The 25,442-nt window shown below is 38.8% G+C and overlaps 1 protein-coding gene across 2 annotated transcripts in view; it reads right to left on the bottom strand.

Annotated features, from left to right (window-relative positions):
• The window catches only part of ZNF287 (zinc finger protein 287), a 20,401-nt gene extending 18,122 nt beyond the window's left edge, over positions 1–2,279 (bottom strand). The window contains exons 1-2 of one of the 2 annotated variants that reach the window (XM_006908406.3): positions 2,021–2,160; positions 506–1,010 (exon numbers count right to left, since the gene is read on the bottom strand). In XM_006908406.3, coding sequence (XP_006908468.1) covers positions 506–908 — 403 coding nt within the window. In that variant the 5' untranslated portion in view covers positions 909–1,010; positions 2,021–2,160. Of the gene's footprint in view, positions 1–505; positions 1,011–2,020 lie in introns of both variants that reach the window. The other variant, XM_025044407.1, reaches the window with a different exon arrangement.
• Between the last annotated feature and the right edge of the window lie 23,163 nt (positions 2,280–25,442).

The following is a 25,442-nucleotide window of genomic DNA, read 5'->3' as shown; positions in this document are numbered from 1 at the left end:
AGGAAGAGAAAATGACTTGTCCTCAGACAGCATAGGCTTTAAAAACAAGTCTGCTATGGGACTCTTAAGTATATGTACCAAATTCACAATTTTCTAAATCCTCTTGTGATATAAATTTTGTGAGCTGTCTCTCCACTTAATAAGGAAATATTCTCTGGACGCTATTCTACCTATTTGAAAGTATGTTACTGTAAAATCCAATTCACAAAGCAAATGATTTATTGGCAGAACAGTTCAAACCTCTACAGGTAAACTCCCTGAGGGGTCACAAAGGGGTAATCTGGTTGTGTCTGGTCACTGTTTTATGACACATGTCTGGGTGTAGGTAACGTGTCTAGTTCAAAGAAATTTGAAGGGGAATACCATGCAGGATGGAGCTTATATTAAAGCCTATTCTCACTCATTCGCTTGACCTTTGTTCTCCCAATTTCTTTAATAGGCTGCTCTCTGATGTGCTGGTTGTCTTCACTCAAGATTCCTCCCCACTCTGCTCTATAATTCTTACCTTCCTCTTCTAGAATCTGAGTCAAATCCTCCACCAGAGTCACTGCTTCCTCACTGCTCTCTGGGTACTGAGACTTCACCCAAGTCCTAACTTCTCCAGGTAGGATGGTCAGGAATTGCTCCAGCACCAGGAGCTCCAGGATTTGTTCCTTTGAGTGAATCTCAGGTCTCAGCCACTTAATGCAGAGGTCTCGGAGTTGATTCAATGCTTTTCGAGGACCTTCCAGGTCTGGGTATGAAAAATTCCTAAAATTCTGTCGACAGGTCTCAGTGTCACGCAAGAGTCTTGAAGCAAGGGTTTCTTTTTCAACATTGTGGGGTCCACTCTGAGTCTTGTCTGGCTTCCACATTCGGAAGATTTGGGAGTGTGAAGAACTGGTCATCCTTTTGCTTGGGGCTGACATTGTTACGGACAGGTGCTTCAATCTGGCAATGAATATCTTTTATTTCTCTAGTAGTGAGACAACTGCTTGAAGTCTCATGTTAGAGCCACAAAGACATTGAATCTAGGGCAGGGGCAGAAAAGAGTCAAGGTAGAGTTAGCAGCCTTAGTTACAAATTCTGAGACCCTGAAACACAGGAGCAGATCATGAGGTCAAGAATTCCTAGTGTTCTCTGTTATACACAAACAAAAATAAACTACCTGATGTGCACATATAAACACATCAACTTTACATTGGTCTCCCTCCTTTATATCGTTAGACCTGCTGGTGGGAATAGGGGGTTGGGACTGCCAAAAAAGGTGATAGAAGCAAAGACTTGAATAATAACTAAAACAGATCAAACTTCTAATTTGTTAAAACAGAAATTAAACTTTTACTGAAAAAAAGCTTCAGTATTTTAGTCACTGATGTTATACAAGCTGTAATGACTGGTTTTCAACAGCAACAGAGAGAATCTATTACTTAGAACTGGGAGAATAAAGTGTTCAAGGTTCCCAAAGGAATACTCAGGAGAAGAGGGCGAGCCATTTACTTGCTTTGCATATTAACTCCAGCCTATTCTACCTTTCCTATCTGAGGGCTGGGGAGACAAGCCGGTTGGACCGGAAAGAAGTAGAAGAGGCTGCGTGATTCGAAGCCCTTTAAGTGCTTCCTAAAGGAGACAATTCCTTATGAAGAAATTTGAAACCAGAATCCCTGAAGAAAACCTCAATCAGGCCTGACCTGGAGAAGAACCCGTGACACCTGTCCACCGGCTCCAGCTCTGAGCCCTCCTCAACCAATCTTTTCTCCAAAGCCAACTGTTTACAAGGCCCTGCATAGCAGAAGCACCGGCCTCGCCTCCCCTCCTGTCGCATCCCCTTCTCAGCGGGTCTAACTCCTCTTCGGCTGGAGAGTCGCGGGCAGCGCGGTAGTCGGGACCCGGCGACGTGCTGTGCTGGGATTGGGCCCTCCACAGTAGCATTCATCCTGTGTTTCCCTCAGGCCTCGAGCAAGGCACCCCCGCATGGAGCCTCTGAGGGCCCGGCCCTGACCGCACCGACTCTTGCCTTCAGGGCCCGCGACATCATTACCTGTCGTTGGGATCCGGCGGACATGCAGCCAGAGAGGCCGGGAGGCCCCGTACAACAATGGCGGCGGGAGTTCGGGCGCCTGCGTGGCGGGCTCAGTCCTCGGCTGCAGTGGGGCCTCTGGCTCCGCCACTTCCCTTCCCCGGAAAGTCCAACGTGTCTCGGCCAGGAGCTGCGCGTTCCAAACTGGTCCTGAGAAACCCGGCCCGGAACCCACCGCGCCTTGGCTTCGCCGCGACCTCGCCTGGGCGTCACTGCGCATGTGCATGAGGCGAACGCTACGCGCCCGCTGAACCAATCGGAAGCTGCGCCCCGCCCCTCCTCTGTCGGAGCCTTGTTCCTAGGACCTGTCTCCATGGTAACCTCCTCCGCCCATTACTATGACTTGTTAGCCTGCAAGGTGCTGAAGATAACTTTAAAGTTTCCCTGGGCAGAGACAAGGCTGGTAGATGACTTGGAAGTTGGGGAGCTACCAACATTTGGGAGAGGAGGATGCCAATGGGAAGTGTTGGAGCCCAGGGGTAATTACCCAGAATGAACCTGGTGCTAGTGTTCCTATAGGAAGGTTGGGCAGAGAAAATGTGGGTCTAAAGGTAGAAAGACCCAAATTGCTGATTCAAGATCTACTGTAAATAAACATTGTTAAAGGTTCTGGGTCCCTCTTTAGGAATCTGATTCCGAGACTCTCAGATTGGAAGAAAGAACAACATCCAAAAGCATGTCATTTATAAGAGACTCAAAACACATACATAAAATGCTTGAAAATAAAAAGAAAAACATTCCAGGTGTTCCTGTTATCTATGGCTGTTTTGGCAAACCACCCCCAAACAATGGTTTTAAAGAACCATTTTATTATGCTAATGGTTCTATGGTTCAGGAATTTGGAAGGGGAGCAGTGAACTGCTACATTGTGTCTGGATGCTCAATAAAGATGATTTGTTGGAGGGAGGGTCCACTTCCAAGATGGCTTCTTCACTCACATGGCTTATGCATGGGCTGAGATGGCTTAAGGTTGAGTTGAGATGGCTTAAGGTTGAGCTCAGCTTGGATTTGACCATAATGCCTATATGTGGCCTTTTCAGCATGAAGGACTAGGGTGGTTGGACTTGTTACATGGTGGCACCAGGCTTCAAGAGCGGGGTTCTACTGAACAAGTGAGAAGCTCTATGGCTGATTATGACATAGACTTGGAAGTCTCATAGCATCACTTCCATCATACTCTTGGTCAAAGTAGTCACAAGCCTGTCAGAATCAAGCAGAGGCAGATACAGACCCTATCTCTTAATGAGAGGAGCATCAGAGTCTTACTATTACCACACCAGACAAACTTGAACATAAAGTTGGGTAGTGTCATGGTCTTTTATGTGTCAACTTGGCTAGGGTACAGTCTCTCTCCCAGTATTTAATCAAACAATAATCCAGACATTGTAAAGGTATTTCGTAGATATGGTTAAAGTCTATAAACTCAGTTGAATTAAGTAAAAGAGATTACCCTACATAACTTGGGTGGGCCCGATTCAATCAGTTGCAAGGCCTTAAAAGCAGAATTGAGGCTTCCTTGATGAAGAAGAACCCGAGAAACTCTGGACAAAGCTTTTAGCCTGCCCTTCCTGCCAGACTGCCCTATAGGTTTTGAACTAGCCTAATTGGCCCCCACAATTGAGTAAGCCAATTCTTTGCAAAAAAAATCTCTCAGTATTCATACTGGTTCTGCTTCTCTGACTGAACACTGATGGATGCATGTAGTAATCCACATATCTTATAAAATGGAATTTTAAAAGATCACATGGGGAAAATAAGCATGATATCTACTTATAAAAGGAAAACTTGACAGAAAAGATATATCCATCATAAATATATGTTCCTAACATTAAGACCTCAAAAGATACCAAGCAATAACTGATAGAACTGAAGAGAGCAAAACATAAATCAACAAATGAGGCTGGAAATTTTAATATATCCTATAGAGCACACTGTGATGGGCTGCCAGGATGCCCTTTCAGGGTTGGGGCACCCATTCCCTCCACTGCCAGTGTGTTTGCCTGCTGGCGGCTCACAAATAAATACCTCCCTGGGAATTGTCCTGGAAGAAAGGAGCAGCCTTTCATAGGTTATGTCTTCTCCCCAGAGGCCATCCACATCCAGTAGTGCTGACTGCGGGGGTTCAGAGACCTTGTCCCCTCCTCTCAACTTGCAACATCTCTAAAGGGCCATCCTAGCTTGAGTTCCCTGTAGAATCAAATGAAGCCTCTGTTGCAATTGTAAAACATTTCAGTCTTTTTCCTTTGCCTAATCTTCCTTGTATATGTCATAGCTTTACAGGTATTTTTTTTTTTAGAGAACACTATTCAATGACACTCTTGCATGCCATTCTCCACCTCAGAATCTGTTTCCAGGGTATCTGCCCTGTAACAGTTGGTACCAGCAGTGGTCCTAGGAAAGCAGACTCTAAAATGAGGTTTTGGCTCTGGATCACCTGTCAGCTTGCTGGCAATGAGGACCCTATCACTTGTGATTAGTGGAGTACAGATAGTACATGTCAGACTGTGGCAGTATAACTGTTAAAACTGTCACTGGTGTCAAATTGGAATGGGATACTGATGGAAGGGAAGGCACTGGTGGATGCTGTATCTCAGGTCTGTATGCGACTGGAGGAAGTAGCAATTTTTAAAGATAATAAAATTGAATGAATATTACTAGGAGCTATTGACAAAGAAAAGCTAAGGGTGGTTAATCATCAATTTAAGAAAAAGTATAAAAAATCGGAGGGCATCTTAAAGACTGATGACAAAATGTAAGAGCAGCATAACTTCAGGTAAGGTTGAATTCTCAACCCTAGAAAGTTTGCTATGCCAAGGTTAAGAGCTGTTTGGAAAGAAGTAGAACCCTGAGACTCGGAATGGGGACATTTGGATTGATGTAGACAAACGCCTCGAAAGACCAATCCCTCTGAATTCTCTAGGCCTGCAAAAGTGGCCCATTCCTCCCAGCCTTGCTTGAAGATGATGCAAACAGAGGTCTCTACTTTGCAATAAAACCCATGACTCTTTCACGATCTAATCTTTCTTCCTCCCCTCCTGATCGCTAAACCAATAACCAGGATCAAGTTACCACAGAACCCAACAGGGAAAATGCTGAGCCTGATGAGATAGGAAAAGAAATATGAAGTTGCTGCAGACCCTAGCTAATTTGTATCTTCAGGAACCAGAAGAGTATATGGGTTTGGATCCTGAGGATGCTGGATCAAGTAGGGCAGAACATATAGTTGAGTACTGGAGAGTTTTTAGAAAAAGAATGCATTCCTATGATAAGGATTTAAATGCTCTGGCAAAAATGCCAGGAGATGGTGCTAACACACTGCTAGGAGTTTTGGAGGCTTGGAGAAATAGATGGCTCCACACTGAGAAGAAATACTAGAATTGCTTAGCATACGGTGAAAGAAGGGGTTATAGGGCTCAGAGAAGTGAGCATTTCAGGATAGGCAGAGAATGCAAGGCTGGAAAACAATAGCGATGTTTCATTGGAAGGCTTGGAAGACCTTCTGTCAAGGTATAGGATGTGCTGGTGGGAAGGGGCACCAGAGTCATTGAGTAGCTCAGTAGTGGCTGACAGTAGGGGATTTATTCTGGAACTGGGTTCCCTGAGCATGGCACTTAACCTTCAGAAACAAGGCAAGTTCAATGACCATAATGAGCAGTTAAATCAAAGTGGAAGTGGGGGTGGAAAAGTGGAAGGAATACTTTATTTTTAGAGAGCTATGGAAACAATCAATAGAACCAGGTATCTCTACAGACACAACATATAGGCAGACAACATGGGTGGGCTCAATCTGTAGAACTGAATGAAATAAAGGATGGATGATCAAGAGATTGAGATTAATAAGATGTCACAATCTTTTGCCCCATTTACAGACCCTATTCAGTTTTCGGACCCAGAACCCATTGACTAAAGAAGAAACCAAATTGCCAGAAGGAAGGCTCCTGCAACACCACATCAGAATATTATGATATAATATTATGTGTGGTAATAATTTTCCAGCCTTTTCCCACACCCCCCAAAGAAATTTCTGGCTACACTGGGAAAGGGTGGTACCCACAGGTTTCAAGGCTATACTTAAGGATCTGAAGCATCATGATGACCTCTATGTTAGAATGGAAGCCAGGTGATTAATGGAGTTCTGTCTCATGGCAGGTCAACAAAATTTACTGTCCCATCCAGTGGTTGTTTTCCAAGACCTTGAATATACAATTGGAATAAATGTAGCTGGCAAGTCAAATTGGTTCCTCAGCCTGTAAGGTAAGAGCTATCCAAATGAGGAAGGCCAAATGGAATGCTCTAAAACTGCCTCCTACCCTCCCTCTGGATAAGGTGTAAATTAAAAAGAGCATCACATTCCAGAAGGAAAGACAGAAATTCATACCTCTCTTAATGACCAAAAGAGTGCAAGGTGGTGGTCTTCAATATATCCCCATTTATTCAAAAGTCAAGCCTCTCCAAAAAACAGATGAATTTTGGAGGATGACAGAGGATTGCTATAAAAATCAAAGAAGTCACTCCAATTGCTTTGCTAGAACAGATTAAGACAGGATTAAATACATGGTATTCAGCCATTTATCTGGCAAATGTGTTCACCTCCCAGATGAGCAAGAAGTGTTAGGCATGTTGGAGGCCTTGGTAAAACTTGATAAGAACTACAGGTGATGGAGGTAAGTCCTATAGAATTTCAGGGGGCTGCCACAGTAGTAAAATTTTTAGGGGTCCAGTGGTATGGGGCATGTCTGGAATTCCCTCCAATGTAAAGGATGAGTTATAAGTTATAGTACCTTATATTCCTACCTCTTTAGAAAGAAGCACAATATCTGATAGGGCTTTTTGGGTTCTGAACTTGGAGTATTTCAACTTGACCAGCTGTTCCAACTCATTTACTACATGACATGGAGGCTATCAGCTCTGAGTGGAGCAGGAAAAGGCTTGCCAGCAGGTCCAGGTTGAAGTATAAAAGTCCTGACCATTTGGCCATATGACCCAGTATCTGGGCAGGAAAAGAGACCATGTGGCATTGATGACAAGCCCTACTATGAAAATCACAACATAGACCCTTAGAGGGGTAGAATAAGGCCTTATCATCTTCAGCAGAGAATTATACACTATTCAAAAATCATCTATTGGCATGATAGAGTCTAGTAAAGATCAAGCACCTGACCATGGGATGTCGCCTGAACTCATCATGAATGGTGATCTGTCTAACTCTCCAAGTCAAAAAGTTTGGTGGGTCTAGTAGTAATCCGTAAAAAGATGGAAGTGCATATTCGAGTTTGGTAATGCTTGAATATAGGTAACACTCACAGATTCCAAGAGAAGAGGATTATGCCATGCCACTGGGGCCACATAAAGAAGTGCCAGTGTTGGTTAGGAGGTAGAGAGGGAGGGGGCAACTATGCAAGAGTCTTTATTGTGGTTTCCAGTGGAAGAGGTGCCGTGAGAGGTGGTAGGCCCAGGGTTGTTAGGACAGGTGGATAGTGGCCTGGAGAAAGAAAGAAAGCAAACTTTGCTTAATGTCTGGTCACTGCATTCCTAGATACCTCATGTTTTTTTAATTCTTTAATTTTTTCTGAAAAGATATTTCAATCTTATATCCAAAGAAAAAGTTACACAATGAAAACAAAAATAGGAATCTAGAAACATGAATAAGATAGTGTATGTGTAAACATTTTACAGAGAAAGTGAGATAACAATTTTGAAAAACATTAAGGATTACCTAAATAATGGAGAGTAAAGTCGGAATGGTAAAAATTTTAATGAGCCTTTAGTTTATCAAAACAAAACAAATTATATTTAAAATCTCCCCACTCTCACACAAAAGCTGTGAGTAGATTTTAGAGAAGGACCGCACGGTGTTTCTCCTACAGGATGTCTTCAGCCCTCTCACTCTGCAGCGATTGTCTTTAGGGATTATGTTCGTGAACTTAGTGGAGACTTCATATGATGAAATTGGATGGAGGCTTGGGAAGAAATAGAGGCAGCTTCAGTCCAACTCCCAGGAGCACCAGAGCCAAAGGCCACCCCTACAGAGGAGGCAAGAGAGGAAGGAGGTGAAGATCCATGGGCACAAACTGCTGTCCCCCCTGTGCTGGATGTGAGATCCTCATAGTAATGAGACTAATTCAATCAGTGCATTTTCTTCCATTTCATAGATTGAGATCATTGGTCCCATTTATGGATGAAGGAACCAAGGCTTAGAGAGTTAATGTGACTTAGTCAAGACCACCAGTGAGTAGGGGCAGAGCCAGGTCTTGAACTCTGGGGTTCTACCTCCAAGCATAGCCCTGTTATTTTCTATTACCCCTGCTGTACAAACATGGTGGCCTGGAACCTTTCTCACCTGGCCATCATGTCTACAGTTGGAAAAGGAGGTAAATTAATTGCGCTAGTTAAAAGAAGGGTCAGAGAAGATGCTATAATACATAGATAGTAGGTTTAAAAAAGTCAACGGGGCTCTGGAAAATTCCCATCTGTCACGATGGAAAATGGAACTACTCTGGAAGCTAGTGCACAAGCAAGGTTTCTCCTGTCCCTGCTCCCATCCTGCTCCTCCCTGTGGACTCCAAGGCTTGGCCTCTGTTCTCGCCTTCAGGAGAGACACATTTTTTACCCCTTAGATTTCTGTCTCTGCCAATGGAAACTGGAGTAAAAACGATGTTTTTTAAATTAAAAATTGTTGGGTGACATTGATTAATAAAATCAAATAAGTTTCAATTGTATAGTTCAACAGTATGTCGTATATATATATATTGCATTGTATGTTCGCTTCCCAAAGTTAGATTTCCTTTTGTCACCAAATATTTGACCTCTTTTACTCCTATCCACTTTCCCCGTCTCCACCTTTCTTCTAGTAACCACTAATCCACAGTCTGTGTCCATGAGTCTCTGTTCATTTGTCATGTTTATTTGTTGCTTTCAGTTTTATATTCCACATATGAGTGAAATGGTTTTCAATTTTTTCTGTCTGACTTATTTCACTTAACAAGATTACCTCAAGATCTATCTATGTTGTCGCAAATGGTGGTATTTCATCTTTTCTTATGGCTAAGTAATATTCTAATATATATTACATTTTCTTTATCCAATCATCTATTGTAGACACGTTAGTTGCTTCCATGTCCTGGCCACTGTGAATAATGCTGCTATGAACATCAGGGTGCATATATCTTTGCAGATAAATGTTTTCAGTCCAAGGTCCTTGAGTTTAGTTCCTATGTTTTCTTATATGCCTTTTATTGTTTCAGGTGTTATATTCATGTCCTTAATCCATTTTGAGTTAATTTTGGTGTGTGGTGATAGACAACAGTCTAGTTTCATTCTTTTGCAGGTGGCTTTCCAGTTTGCCCAGCACCATTTATTGAAGAGGCCTTCCTTTCTCCACTATATATTTTTGTTTTTTTTTTTGTCAAAAATTATTTGTCCATATAAATATGAGTTTACTATGAAAAGGTATATAATACCAAATTTAATAACCTAGAAGAATGGACCAGTACTTAGAACAATACAATCTTCCTCGATTGAATCAAGAAGAACTGGAAAATCTAAACAGACCCATGAGCAGTATTGAAATGGAAACGATCATCAAAAATCTACCAAGAAGTAAAAGTCCAGGACCAGATGGCTTCACCAGTGAATTCTATCAAACTTTCAAACAGGATTTAATACCTATTCTACTCAAACTCTACCAAAAAAATAGAAGAGGAGGCAATACGTTCCAGCTCATTTTATGAGGCCAATATTACTCTGATACTAAAATCTGGTAAAGATAACACAAAAAAAGAAAACTAAAGACCAATATCTCTCATGAACACAGATACAAAAGTCCTAAGTAAGATACTAGCGAACCATATAGAGCAACCTATTAAAAAGATTATACACCATGATCAAGTGGGCTTCATCCCAGGAGAAAAGGGATGGTTCAACATATGCAAATCAATTAATGTGATATACCACATAAACAAATTAAAAAATAAGAATCATATGATCATATCAACAGATGCAGAAAAAGCCTTTGACTAGAAGATACATCATCCATTTGTGATCAAAACACTTAACAAAATCAGTATAGAAGGAAAATACCTTAACATAATAAAGGCCATATATGACAAACCCTCAGCCAATATTATACTTAATGGTGAAAAACTAAAAACCTTCCCTTAAGATCAGGAACAAGGCAAGGCTGTCCATTGTCACCATTCTTATTCAATATAAGATGACATGATTCTCTATATAGAAAACCCTAAAGATTCCACAAGAACACTACTAGAAACAATAAGCAAACACAGTAAAGTTTCTGGTTACAAAATCAACGTTTAAAAATACATAGCGCGCTGACACTCTAATAATGAAGTATCAGAAAATGAAGTGTAAAAATATAATTACTTTTGCAATTGCAACAAAAAGAATAAAATATCTAAGAATAAATGTATTGAAACATGTAAAATATATAATGAAAACTATAAGACCGTATTAAAAGAAACCGAAGAAGATACAAAGAAATGGAAAGATAGGCTGTGTTCTTGGATTGGAAGAATCAACAGAGTTAAAATGATCATATTAAATAAAGCATTATACAGATTGAATGCAATCCTCATTAAATCTCATTGGCATTTTTTAAAAAACTAGAACAAAAAATCATCAGATTTGTATGGAAGCAAAAAGACCCCGATTACCAGAGCCATTCTGAGGGAAAAAAAAACGAGGCTGGAGGCAACACTCTGCACAACTTCAAATTATACTACAAAGCATCAGTAATCAGAACGGCATGATATTGGCAGAAAAACAGACACACAGACCTGTGGAACAGAATTGAGAGTCCAGAAGTAAACCCATATTTATATGGGCAAATAATTTTTGACGAAAAAGCCAAAAAAAATATATATATATAGTAGAGAAAGGAAAGCCTCTTTAATAAATGGTGCTGGGCAAACTGGAAAGCCACCTGCAAAAGAATGAAACTAGACTGTTGTCTATGACCACACACCAAAATTAACTCAAAATGGATTAAGGACATGAATATAACACCTGAAACAATAAAAGGCATATAAGAAAACATAGGAACTAAACTCAAGGACCTTGGACTTAAAGAGGAGTTTATGAATTTGACCTCAAAGACAAGTGAAATAAAAGCTAAAATAAGTGAATGGGACTACATCAAGCTAAAAAGCTTCTGCTCAGCAAAAGAAACTGTCAACAAGGTAAAGAGACAACCATCCGAATGGGAAAATATATTTGCAAGCAACATCTCCAATAAGGGCCTAATATCCAAAATATACAGAGATCTCGCATGACTCGATAAAGACAGAAAAACAAATGGTCCAATCTAAAACTGGGCAGAGGACCTGAACAGACACTTCTCCCTAGAGGACATACAAATGGCCAACAAACATATGAAAGATGCTCAACATCGCTAGCTAAGGGAAATGCAAATCGAAACCACAGTGAGATACCATCTCACACCTGTTAGAATAGCTATTATCAACAGGGAAAATAATAACAAATGTTGAAGAGGACATGGAGAAAAGGAACCCTACTACACTGCTGGTGGGACTGCAAATTGGTACAGCCACTATGGAAAACAGTATGGAGGTTCCTCAAAAACAAACAAACAAACAAACAAACAAACAAACAAACAAACAAAAACGAAACCTAAGAATTGATCTACCATATGATCTAGCAATCCTTCTACTGAATATTTACCCCAAAGACTTGAAAACTCATATCCGAAAAGATATATGCACCCTGATGTTCATAGCAGCATTATTCACAGTGACCAGGACATGGAAGCATCTGAAGTGTCCTACGATAGATGATTGGCTAAAAATGCTGTGGTATATGTATACAATAGAATATTACTCTGCCATAAGAAGAGATGAAATAATGTCATTTGCGATAACATGGATGGACCTTGTAATAATCTGCTTTTCAACAGAAAAAATTGAAAAGCACATGATATCACTTATATGTGGAATATAAACTTAAAAACAACAAATGAACAGGGCAAACAAACAAAGACTCATGGACATGGACTATAGGCTGATGGCTACCGGAGAGTAGGGAGTAGGGGAGGAAGGGGGAGGTAGTTGGGGTAAATGTATAGGGGTGTAAGGTGATGGTGAAGTGGGTAAAGGGTATCAAATATATGATAGCTGAAGGAAACTGGACTTTGGGTGATAAACACACACTAGAATATGCAGACATCCAATTGTAATGTACACTCAAAAATTATATAATTGTATTAACCAATGTTACCCCAATAAACTTAATTAAAAAAAAAAAGCAGAGTACTCCCATTAAGGTCCAGCCAGAGAAATAGTCTATCAAACACCATGAACAGCCAAGGTGACAGGCAGCTCAGAAAGAAAGTGAAAAATTTCCAGAAAAATGCTCAAAGACATAGAAATATGCGATTTAAATGACAGAGAATTCAGGATTGTACTTCTGAAAAAACTCAACAAGATCCAAGAAGGTTTTTACCAACAATTCCAAGAAATTAGAAACAAAATAAATGAACAAAACAGATACTTTACCAAGGAGTTTGAAACTATAAAGAAGAGCCAAACAGAACTTCTAGAGATGAAGAATACATTAAAATAGATGAAGAATGAAACAGTAAGCTTAAGAAATACAGCTGGCCAGATGGAGGAAAGAGTTAGTGATATCAAAGACAGAAATCTGGAAATGACGCAGAGGATAAAAGATAGAGACTTGAGAATGAAAAATAATGAAGGAACTCTACAAGAAATATCTGACACCATTACAAAAAGCAACATAAGAATAATGGCTATACCAGAAGAAGAGAGGGAGAAGGGAACAAAGAGCATATTCAAACAAATAGTTGACGAGAATTTCCCAAACCTATGGAAAAAATGATCTTTGAATCCAAGAAGCAAACAGAACACCCAATTATTGCCACCCAGAAAAACCCAATATAATGTGTCTCCAAGACACATTATATTAAAATTGTCAAAAATTAATGACAAAGAAAGACTTCTTAAGGCAGCCAGGGAAAAGATGACAGTAACTTATAAAGTAAAACCCATTAGACTATCATTGGACTTCTCAGCACAAATCTTACAAGTAAGGAAAAAGTGGAACAAAATATTCAAACTATTGAAAGAAAGAAATTACCAGCCAAGAATAATATATCCAGCAAAGCTCTTATTTAAATATGAAGGAGAAATGAAGACTTTTCCAGACATACAAGAAGGAATTCTCCGCCAAAATGCCCACATTACAGGAAATACTGAGGTTGGTCATTCTACCTGAAACAAAAGGACAAAAAATACATAACTATGAGTAAAACGACTAACAGGCAGACAAAAGTAGGAAAGTGCAACCTTTATTAAGGGTATTATAAGCTTAAATATTACACAATGGTTAAAGACAAAAAAAGAACATACTAAAAAGAAAAGAAGATATGAGCGACTGCTACTGCAACTTAGAAATGAATGTTCATCGTATATAATGATAATTTGAGACAATAAAAATAGAAAAAGGGAGAGAGTAAAGATCCAAATTTGCAAAGGGAAATGAAGATACGGTACATGCAGAAGAAAATAGACTACTGTATATATATATAACTATCCTTTACATAAACTTAATGGTAACTATACTGCATAACTGAGACATACAGCATAAAACATGAGGGAACAGAGGGAAAATCCACAAAACACCACCAAATTAAAATTATAGACAAAAACACAATGACAAAGAAACAAAGGTGACACTAAGCTACCAGAAAACAAAAGATAATATAATAAACCTCATATTTCAATAATCACCCTAAGTTTAAATGGACTGAACTCACCAATAAAAAAGCACAGAGTAGCAGATTGGATCAAAAGAAAATATATCTAATGATATGCTGCCAAGAAGCACATCTCAGCTGCAAGAACAAATACAGACTCAAAGTGAAAGGGTGGAAAACGATAATCCAAGCAAATATTATTCAGAGACAAGTGGGTGTAGCCATACTTATATCTGATGAAATAGACTTCGAGAGAAAAGGATAAAGAGAGACCTTGATGGACATTTAATAATGATAAAGGGAACCATACAGCAAAAAAACCTAACACATATTAATATTTATGCTCTCAACCAGGGACCACTAAAATATATAAAGCAACTACTAACAGAACTAAAGGGAGAGACTGGCAAAACTCCACTGTCAACTATGGATAGATCATCCAAACAGAAAATCAATGAGGAAATATCACCCTTAAATGACACATTGGACCAATTGGACATAATCAGCATTTAAAAGCCCTTCACCCCAAACAGCAGCTTATACATTCTTTTCTAGTGCACATGGAACATTTGCAAGGATAGACTATATGTTGGGACACAAAACTAGCCTCAACAAATTTAAGACTGAAATTATACCAAGTATATTCTCTGACCATAATACTTTGAAACTGGAGATCAAATGTAAAAAGAAATCAGGAAGAACCACAAATATCTGGATCTTAAACAACATACTACTGTAAAGTGACTAGGTCAGAGAAGAAATAAAAAGAGAATCAAGAGATATATAGGAACAAATGTGAATGAAAGTACAACATATTAAAACATTTGAGTCAGCAAAAGCAGTAATAAGAGGGAAGTTCATATCATTACAGGCCTATCTCAAGAAACAAGACAGAGCCCAAATAAACAACCTAACATTACATCTTTAAAAACTAGAAAAGAGGAACAAATGAAACCCAAAGTCAGCAGAAGGAAGGAAATAATCAAAATTAGAGCAGAATTAAATGAAATTGAGAACAAAAATAGAACAAATTAGTGCAACAATGAGCTGGTTCTTTGAAAAGATTAATAAAATTGACAAACACTGTGGGCGCCAAGACTGACTGGCCCAAGGTCTGGCTGTGATCCAAGGTCTGGCTGTTATCCAAGGCCTGGCTGATCCAAGGCTTGACTGGCCCAAGGTCTGGCTGGTCCAAGGTCTGGCTGTGATCCAGGCCCGCAACTAGGAATGGGACACCAGACTTAGAAAATATGTCAACTTACTTCAGCATATTGTATCATGCATGTGTGGCTGAATGCTACTTTTGTACTCTGCTATGTGAGGAACCATGTCGTCTCCTGGAGAGCAGAAGGGAAGAGAAAGAAAGAAGGGGAGAGCAGAAAGGGAACACAAGAAAAGGGAGCAGGAGAAGTGTACACAAGACTGTGTGCCATAGACTGCACTCCCCAATAAGACTGCACTCCCCGATAGAACTGCACTTCCCAACAGAAGTGCGCTCCTCACAATAAAGTTGGTGCCTGCCGTTTCATTCTCATGTCTGCCTCTTGTGTATTCTTCCAACTGGGCTTCACACCGTTGAACCTCCTGGGTCAGGTCAGCAATAGCCCTGGCTCTGACACAAACACCTGGCTAGACTCACTAAAGAAAAAGAGAAAGGACACAAATAAACAAAATCAGGAATGAAAGAAGAGACGTTATGACAGATGTTACCAGAATACAAGGGATTATACAAGAATACTATGAAAAATTATACGATACCAAATTTAATTACATAAAAGAAATGGACAAGTACTTAGAAAGATACAACCTTCCTAGACTGAATCAGGAACTGGAAAATCTAAACAGACCGATCAATAGTATGGAAATGAAAACAATCATCAAAAACCTCCTTTAAGGAAGGGAATAAAAAAATGGCATAGATGATACGGGCTCTGTTCATCCCTCTGGCAACCAAATCAAAGTTGTGCCAGAAACAAGGAGCAGCAGCAAGGAAAAATTGCCTGGGATCTAGATGAACAAGCCAGATAACTAAGGAGAAATACAAGAAATCGCCCTGCAATAGCAGAAGGTAGGACAGGGTAAGGATGCGGGGCTGCCCGGTCTCTAGCAGCTGAGTGAGACGAAGGCTGCGGCAGTGACAGAGGCAGAAGCCTCTTAAAGGGGCCATGTCCATGAGCAGATTTTTGTGGTGATGGACCTGCTCACTTTGAGCACCAGTGCCTATTCAGCTGTGCAAAGTGGGCACCAGGGACTTATAGGGAGACATTGTTGGAGTGAGGGCCAACATGAGACTCAATCTGTACAGAAGAGCCGGTGGAATCCACTGTTCTCTGTGGAGCTCTTCTCCCTCCCCGTATGCAAACACAGCGCTGCCATAGCCGTGACTTCATCCAACTGGATAACAGAGGTCGCTCCACCCAGAGGATTCCCCGAAACCCCACCTCTTCCAACTCACAGCTCCACCCAAGCCACATCCAGGTATGTCCTCAACCAGTCAGGTGCTCCTTGCTGAGCAGCACCTGGACTCACACTTGAGGCAGCTGGCCTCGGTTTCTGGTGTGGCCTTTTGAGGCAACGATGAGCATAGCATCTGTGGATTGCTTGCTGAATCTTAACAGGTGGCCCCAGAGGGGTAGAGGCTTGGTCTAAATTTGGCCTGCAGCTGAACCCCTCTCAGGACTGTGCCACTGGACACCTACTTCACAAATCCACACTAATAAGACCAGGAGACTTAGGAGCTTTGCTTAGTACATAGAAACAGACATGGAAAGGAAGCCAAAGTGGGAAGAAAAAGAAGCAGAAACCATATGAGAGAACAGAACAGAGAGCCAGATATAATAGAGTCAAGTAATCTATGCATAGGTTCAAAACACTGGTTATAAAGATGCTCAGTGAACTTTTGGGAAGTGTACATAAATTCAGTGAGAACTTCAACAGGGAGCTAAAAAACATAAAAAATGGAAAGGGAAATTATAGAAGGGAACCAGTCTGAAATAAAGAACACATTATCTGAGATGAGAAGTATATTAAATGGAATACACAAAGGAATAAACAAAGTGCATAAAGAAAAGGATCACATGTCCTATCTAGAGGATGGGAAAGCCCAGGACACACAATTAGAATGGCAAGAGATAAGATGCCAAGACTATAAAAATAATATAAGGAGCATATGGGACACTATTAAGGGTCCAAATATCTGTCTGATCGGTGTAACTGAAGAAAATCAAGATGTTGAACAGCTGTTTGAAGAAATAATGATGGAAAACTTCCCTACCTGGTGAAGGAAAACCAAGACACATCATAAATAAAATGTCAAAGGTTAAATACAAAAAAAGTGTATTAAAAGCAGCAAAAGGAAAACAGATAATTCCAAATAAGGGAACACCCATAAGACTTGCAGCTGATTTCTCAAAAGAAACTATGCAGGACAGAAGGGCTTGGCAAAAAATATTTGACAGGAAGACCCAGGAATAATTTATCCAGCAAGGCTATCATTTAGAGTTGAAGGACGGATAAAGAGCTTCCCAGATGAAAATAAGCTTAAGGAATTTATGGCCACCAAGCCAGTATTACAGGAAATGTTGGAGGGCCTTCTTTAAGAAGAAAAAACATGTATCAAAAACAGTAATAAATAATGGTACCAACTACATTCTTATCAATAAGTATCTTAAATGGGAAAGAATTAAGTGCTCCAACCAAAAGATAGAGCGGCTGAAAGGATAAAACAATACTCCTACATATGCTGCCTACAAAAGACTCACTTCAGATTAAAAGCCACACACAGACTAAAAGAAAGTGAACGGAAAAAGATATTGCCTTGATGGATCTAAAAGGTATTTAAGTTAGACAGAGAAAGATAAACACCATATGATTTCACTTATATGCGGAATCTAAGGAATAAAAAGAACAAACTAATCAAAAACAGACTCACAATTATAGTGGAAAATCTGGTGACAGACAGAGGGAATGGGAGTTTGTGGGGCTGGGAAAATGAGGTGAAAGGTTAAAGAAGTACAAATTAGTAGCTGATGGTTGGTCGCAGTGATAGGGAGCATGGAATAGGGCATGTAGTTAGCATGAATACATTGGCTAGGTGGAGGATCAGGGGAGGGAGGGAGCAATTGGGGGGATCATTTTATGAAATATATAGATGTCTAACCAATGTACTATATACTTGAAACTAATTAAAATAAATACATCAAAAAACACATAGCAAAAGAAAAAGAGAAGAAAAAGTAATAAAATTAGAATTGAAAGTGAAGGCATCACTATAGATTTTACATAAAGAAAAAAGATTATGAGAGGTTATAGTGAACAATGTATGCCCACAAATTAGGTAATCTAATTAGATAAAATGGTAAATTCAGTCCCAGTGATTCAGTCCATGGCTGGCACGAGGCACAAGGCCACCAGAGTGAGGCGAAGTTCCCTGCACTGAGTCACAAAGGGCTCTGAACCTGCCCCTTCTGACCCCAGTGTTCTATCCGCGGATTTGGGTACGGTGTGGTGGCTGTGTCTCCAGGGAGGAACTCGCTTGGTGTCCGTGGCCCCCTTGGCTGAGGAGCCGGTTTCGTCTCTAGCTTTAGGGATGTTTTCTTAAACAGTGAACAAAGCAGCTTTCATTTCCTGAAATGTTCTTGTGTGTTTTTTTTTTTTTTTACTTTCTCATGTAATATTTATCAAGACTTATTTTACAACAATAGCCATTCACTGAGACGTTTGAACATCGTAATCATAATGCGAGGAGAATTTTGTAAAATTCAAAGAAAAAAGAGACAGCAGTGAGAGGAATGGACAAAAAATTTGGGTACCTTCCAGTCTGATATGATCTGGCAATGAAATGGGAAATCAGTGCTCCTATGGCATGCTTTCAATAAAAATTTTAAGGTTTTATTTTTCCTATAACGTTGTAGTACTTGAAAACAGACTGAAAATATGCAAAGTACATTTACTCTCCTGGCCTTAATGGAAGCAAACACATCAATAATATTTATAAAATATATTTTTTACTTTATCTCATTTTTAGTTGAGGTAATTGACATGTTATACAACTACTCATGACCCAGCGACAATCTTAAACTAATTAATTTCAGCTTTCTCTCTTGCAGGACCCCATTTGTGACTGGTGGTGCTAAATCTACTTCCTTATGTGGAAAGGAGTTCAGCAAAATTTGTTAACCAGTTTTTGGAGATTGAAACATTATCTTTTTAATTTTAATACTGATTGTATTACCTGAGGACTTGACATTTAAACTGAGAGACTGAGCATTAGGAGTATGGGATGGGAGTATTGTTTGGGTGTCGGTGTGGAAATTAACCTTTGATATTAGAGATAACAGCCATGCTTGATTGTATTTGTGTAGTATATGTAGGTTGGTCAAAGATTAATTATGAGATATCTAGTGGAGCCATTATTTGATATTGGAGACAAGAGGAAAAGTAATTTTTATTTGAGGAGGAAGTTAAAGGCTTCAGTTTAAGATATATTCATTTTTACTTCCTCGAACATAAGTAAGTAGAGATTATATCTCAGTAATGAAGTTTTCATTTTTATTTATTTTTTAAAATTACAGTTGACATACAATATTACATTAGTCTCAGGTGATTCAATGTGTATGTATATTAACAAAATGAACACCACAATAAATAGACATGAGTTTTCAGACATCATAGAGATAACAATGAAAGAAACTGAAGTAATTGAAGAAATGCACGAGATTTCCAAGACAGTGTATAGTCAGAAAAGAGCACAGGGGCCAGGACTAAGTCTTGGGATGTTTTAACCTGTACTTTTGAGGAGGACCTTGCACAGGCCACTGGCAAGAAGTATATATAGTAATTAGAAGAAAGTCAGGAGCCTGAGATGTCAGAAGACTCTGGGAAATAGAATGATCTCAAAAGGAGGTCATGGTTCAATTATTCTTTGTTTTCAAATAAGATGAAGACAAACAATCATTGAATGTATTTACAGAGTAATTGTAGTTATCACAGCAAGATTTATTTATGAGGAGATGATCAGTGATACTAGGAAGTTAAATGTTGGAGATGTGAAGAAAAGTAACTGAATGTTCAGTTTCATTATGAAGAGGAAGAAAGAGACGAAGCTAGAGCTGTAGAAAGAGGTGCAGAGGAATATTCTTTTCAAGATCAAAGATACTTAGTTGAAGATGAGAGGCGGATGGAAGAGTGATGGAGAGGTTGCTGATAACAGATTTAATTTATAATGAATAACATGAAGTTCTGAAGAATTTAGACATTAGAAAAATTGGACTTAGCTAGGGGCAGACATGATTTCAGTTTTAATGAGGAGAGGAGTAAACAAAGCTATAATTGCAGGGGTATTTGTAGATTTTATGGCAGTAAACTGAGATATTTTGTCAAATTATTTATTTCATCTGTGTAGTGAAAAAGTTAGGGGAAAGATGAGAATACATGAAACTCAAAATGCGCAGAGGCTGTTGGAGATTTTTGTGGAGCCTATTGATTCAACGAGTTTGATACCTGATATATTTAAAAGACATTTAGAGATTTGTAACTCTGTAGACCAGAATGAGTAGCCCAGCCCTGTATTGTGTCAGATGCAGCCATAGAATAGACAGGCATCTGGAGTCACTGGGACTGGGGTTATGATCAGCAAATGTGATGAAAGGTGGGAGGGACATGAGACTTTCTGGTCTTGGTGTGTACATAATTCCCCCTTATCCACTTTCTACGGTTTCAATTGCTCACAGTCAACTTCAATATGAAAATATTAAATGGAAAATTCTGGAAATAAACAATTCATATATTTTAAATTGTGCACTGTTCTGAGTAGCGTGATGAAATCTCTCACCATCCTGCTCTGTTCCATCTGGGATGTGAATCATCCCCTTGTCCAGAGTACCCAGGCTCTATATGTTTCCCGCTCATTAGTCACTTAGTAGCCATCTTGGTTATTATATTGACTGTCATGATATCACAGTGCTTGTTTTCGAGTAACCCTTATTTTACTTAATAATGGTCCAAAAGCACAAGAGAAGCTGTAGAGTGCTCTCTTTAAGTAAAAAGGTGAGTACAGTACAATAAGATAACTTGAGAGAGAGATCACATTCACATAACTTTTTTACAGTATATTGTTATAATTGTTTTATTTTATTTGTTAATGTCTTACAGTGTATAATTTATAAATTAAACTTTAAAATAGGTATGATGTATATGGAAAAACAATATATATTGGGTTCTGTACTATGCAGTTTTAGGCATCCACTGAGGATCTTGGAGTGTACCCCCTGTGGATAAGGGGGGACAACTGTATATGTTAAAATTAGTAACTGTGAAATCAACTGGGTAGGAAAAATGAGGAGAAGTGAAGTCTCATAAATGAGAAGTGGATTCAGTACAGTGAGAGTTTCCATGTGGTAAGAGAACTGGGCATAGGGATTGATTGTGTAAATAAGCTGGAAAGAGGTTATGTTAAGAGGGAGGGAACCCAGATAATTGATCTAGATGTGAAAATCCAGGTATCATAACCTAGTTTACTGTGTACTTTTGAAGACAAACATGTTTATGAATTTGAACTTCAGAAAAAGGCAGGGTGAGATTGTAATTCTTATAGCCATGTCATAGTTTAGCCATAAATTCTGTTATGTTGCTAATCCTCTCTGAATCGTAGTTCTCATTTGTAAATGGGCAGCTAATCTCTAAATACCAGGTTTACTTTGAGGATTAGATGAACAAATATATATAAAATCTCCTTGAACACAGTTTAAATGAATTCAATTTTTAGGGATTTTTCTCCTCTTTGGTGTACTTCGGTTTCAAAGGGTTGAGTTACTCCTGCTTCTAATGGCACATTTGCTGATGGGGTGTATGTAATTCTTAACCATGTATTAGGAGGCACTCCAGTTTACAAAACCTCATGTATATAAGCTATGAAATGCAGCATGTTGCTGCTGATAATAATAATTGATGTGGGGGAGGATTTCATCTACTACTTCACCAGGGTATCAGATTGTGCCAATTTAATGTCCTCCAATGCCCTTCTTCACTCTATATTTTATGAGCTTGCTGCCCTTTGAGATTATGGACCACAGTAGCACTATGGCCTAGCACACCAGCTGCTTTCCTGTACAAGGAATTCTAGAGCTAGGCTTGCACTATGGGAGCCTATGAATTATCCCACCTTTTCCTGAAATAAATTCCACCATTGCTTAGGCAGAAATCTGAATTCAAGGTAGGCAGGGCTGGGGGTCAGGACTAAGGGACTGATATTGTCATATGGAGGAGCCAAGATTATTGCTCAGCTTTGCTGGCTTAGTGCTCCGATTGTCTCTGAGCAAGAATACAGAGGAAGACAGGTGGTGGTTGAGTTTCTGACAGTGAATCCCCCCTAGGTGAGTAGAAACCTGTTCTTTCTCCTAAAATGACATCTTTATTGTAGAAGAAAGGCACATTTCTCCTCTTGACCTTCGAAGTGGTCCTTGAGGTCGTCAAACATTTGAGATCCAGTTAAGTTTCCACACAACTCTCTGAAGCATAGTGAGTCACAAATTGACCAAAAAGCAGTCTCCTTCCCAACATTTAATCTGATTTGTTTCATGCTTTACTAAGGCTGTTAGAAAATGTTAGAGTGTTGTCTTCCCTCCTACCCAGACCAGGTTTGGTGGGGAAAAATTTCCCTAAGTAATCAAATTAGTGGGTACAATGGGCTTAGGAATGTGATGCACACAGGATATAGGGGTGAGTGATAGGAAACTCAAGGTTGGGAAGGTGATCTTTCATCAAGGGTGTCACTCAACCCAGTGTCAGGTGCCGGGGTGAGTCCTCTGAGAGTCAAGGGGAGCATGAGAGAAGGCAGTAGCAAGTCTCTAGGGTGCAGTCAGAGAAGGCAATGGTGAATTGCCCCTAATTTTAAATTTATTAGAAAGAAAATAAATAAAAATTTTCTTAGCTATTGTGAATAATGCTACAATGAACATGGGATATATGCCCAGAAGTGAGCTTACTGGATCATATGGTAGTTATATTTTTAAGTTTTTGAGGAACCTCCTTACTATTTTCCATAGTAACTGCACCATTTTACATTCCCATCAACAGTGCGCAAGTGTTCTAGTTTCTCTACATCCTTGCCAACACTTACCTTTTCTTTTTTAGTTGATATCTATCCTGACAGGTGTGGGGGAATATCTCATTATAGTTTTGATTTGCGTTTCCTTGATGAGTAGTGATTTTGAGCACCTTTTCATATAGCTGCTGGCCATTTGTATGTCTTTTTTTGAAAAATGTCTATTCTTGCCCTTTTGAAATAAAATTGAGTCATTTGGTCTCTTTTTGCTATTGAGTTATAGGAGTTTATTAAATATTTTGGATATTAATCCCTTATCAGTTAAATGGTTTGCAAATATTTTCTCCCATTCCATAGATTCCCTTTTCACTCTTTTGATTGTTTCCTTTGCTGTGAAGTTTTTTAGTTTGATGTAGTCCCACTTGTTGATTCACAATAGCTCAGATATGGAAACAACTCAAATATTAATTGACAGATGAATTGATAAAGAAAATGCAGTATGTGAATAAAATGGAATATTATTCAAATATTAAAAAGAAGGAAATCTTACCATTTGTGACAACATGGATGAAACTCGAGGGCATTATTCTAAGTGAAATAAGGCAAACAGAAAAAGACAAATACTGCATGATATCACTTATATGTATAATCTTTTAGAAATAACAGTTGAACTAATAGAAACTAATAGAATAGTGTTTGCCTGGGGCTAGAGAGTCAGGGAAATAGGGAGAGGCCAGTAAAAGGGTACAAATTTTCAGTTATAAAATGAATAAGTTCCGAGAATCTAATGAATAACATGGTGACTATTGTTGATTAGTCTTTTCTATAATTGAAATTTACTAAGATTAGAACTGAAGTTCTAATTACTAAGTTCTAATTATTAATTAAAATTACTAAGATTAGAACACAAAAAGGTAAATATGTGAGGTGAATGGGTGTGTTAACCATATATTTTACTTTGATGCTATAGTTTTATATATCCTACTGTTCATATTGTAATTTTGTCAAATGGCTTAAAATATCCTTTTTCCCCTCTCTACAGTATAGGATCTAGTCTACTTTTAATTACCAAGTATCTTTTACTTTCTTTAATCTAGAGCATTTCCACAGCTTTTCTGTGTCAATGATGACATGGGTATATTTTATCTATCTATCTATCTATCTATCTATCTATCTATCTATCTATCTATCTATCTAATTGAAGAAATGATTTATATATTTTTTCCTTTAATTTCTCTCCCCCATCTACTTCTCCCTCTGCCCTCCCCACTGCCCTCTGATAACCACTAGTGACATGGGCATATTTTAATAATACACATCCTCTCCCCATTTAAAAAAAGATTGCACAGTTTATATTTGTCTTATGCTGCTCATAATTAGATTCAATGTATTTGTTTTCATTTGAAAGACTACCTGGGTGATTCTGTGTCATTTTCAGGGTTAGACAATTGGAGGTGAAGAGTGGCAGAATATGCCACCCGTATTTTGATGTAAAGTCACTTGAAAAAGAGCAGGTGCAAGATGAGCACTCTGATACCCCCTCTGCCTTTTCTTCCTGAAAACAGGAGATAAAACTCCCATGTAAAAGAAGTCCTCCCTATATCAGGAGGAAAGAATTGTTTTTATCACCAGAGACTGGGATTCAAGGCTGAGAGAATTCTTTACAAGCAGATCTTGTTAAAATAATTGTTACCTCCCTGTATTCTCCCCATGTACTGTAGTTACTTTTTCACAATTACTTTTCTTTTTTGCAACCTACTAAAACAACATTTAGGTTTTGGGACTTCTTTGGGTCTTAATTTCCTTATCAGAGCACCAATGTCACGTAAAACTTAAATTAAATAAATTTGTATGCTTTTCTCCTGTTAATCTGTCCTATGTCAATTTAATTCTCAAGCCCAGCCAAAGACTGGGGAGAAGTAAAGTTTTGCCTCCCTTACAAAGTTGCACAGTGTTCATTTTTCTCTCATGGTAACTGGTAAAAGGAAAAAAACTTGGTCATAATTTTGATTACCCAGTGAAAGTTTTATCCCACATCTATAATATATAATTAGTGTCTTATCCCCTGCAACTAATGTGTGTGGGGAGATATTCCAAGACAATACAACATCCTGTTCCTCAGTTTAATTTCCCCCTAGTTCTCTAATGTTTAACATTAATGAATGATTTTTGCCTGATCCATCTTTACTCTCATAATAGCAAAATAATAATTTCCCAACAGTAGCAATCTCCTCACCTATACAAATTGGCTCTTAGTATTTTCCTTTAAGGAGTCATCTCATATTTGTATATCTATCTATATATCTATGTTTCTATGTATCTATGTATCTATCATCATCATCATCATCATCTCTCATCATCTATCTATCATCTATCTATCTATCTATCTATCTATCTATCTATCTATCTATCTATCTATCTATCTATCTATCTATCTATCTATCTATCTATCTATCTATCTATCTATCTATCTATCTATCATCTATCATTCTATCTATCTACCTACCTACCTACCTAGCTATCATCTAATAATTATCAGTTCTTAATTATTTTTGTGCTCAAACTGTCCTAGTAAGGGCTACTAGGCACCC

This window comes from Pteropus alecto, unplaced genomic scaffold (assembly GCF_000325575.1).
Source record: "Pteropus alecto unplaced genomic scaffold, ASM32557v1 scaffold52, whole genome shotgun sequence".
In the NCBI taxonomy this organism is placed as follows: Eukaryota; Metazoa; Chordata; class Mammalia; order Chiroptera; family Pteropodidae; genus Pteropus; species Pteropus alecto.
The sequence above is the reverse complement of the archived record's forward strand: the minus strand, read 5'-3'. Positions and strand labels throughout refer to the sequence as shown.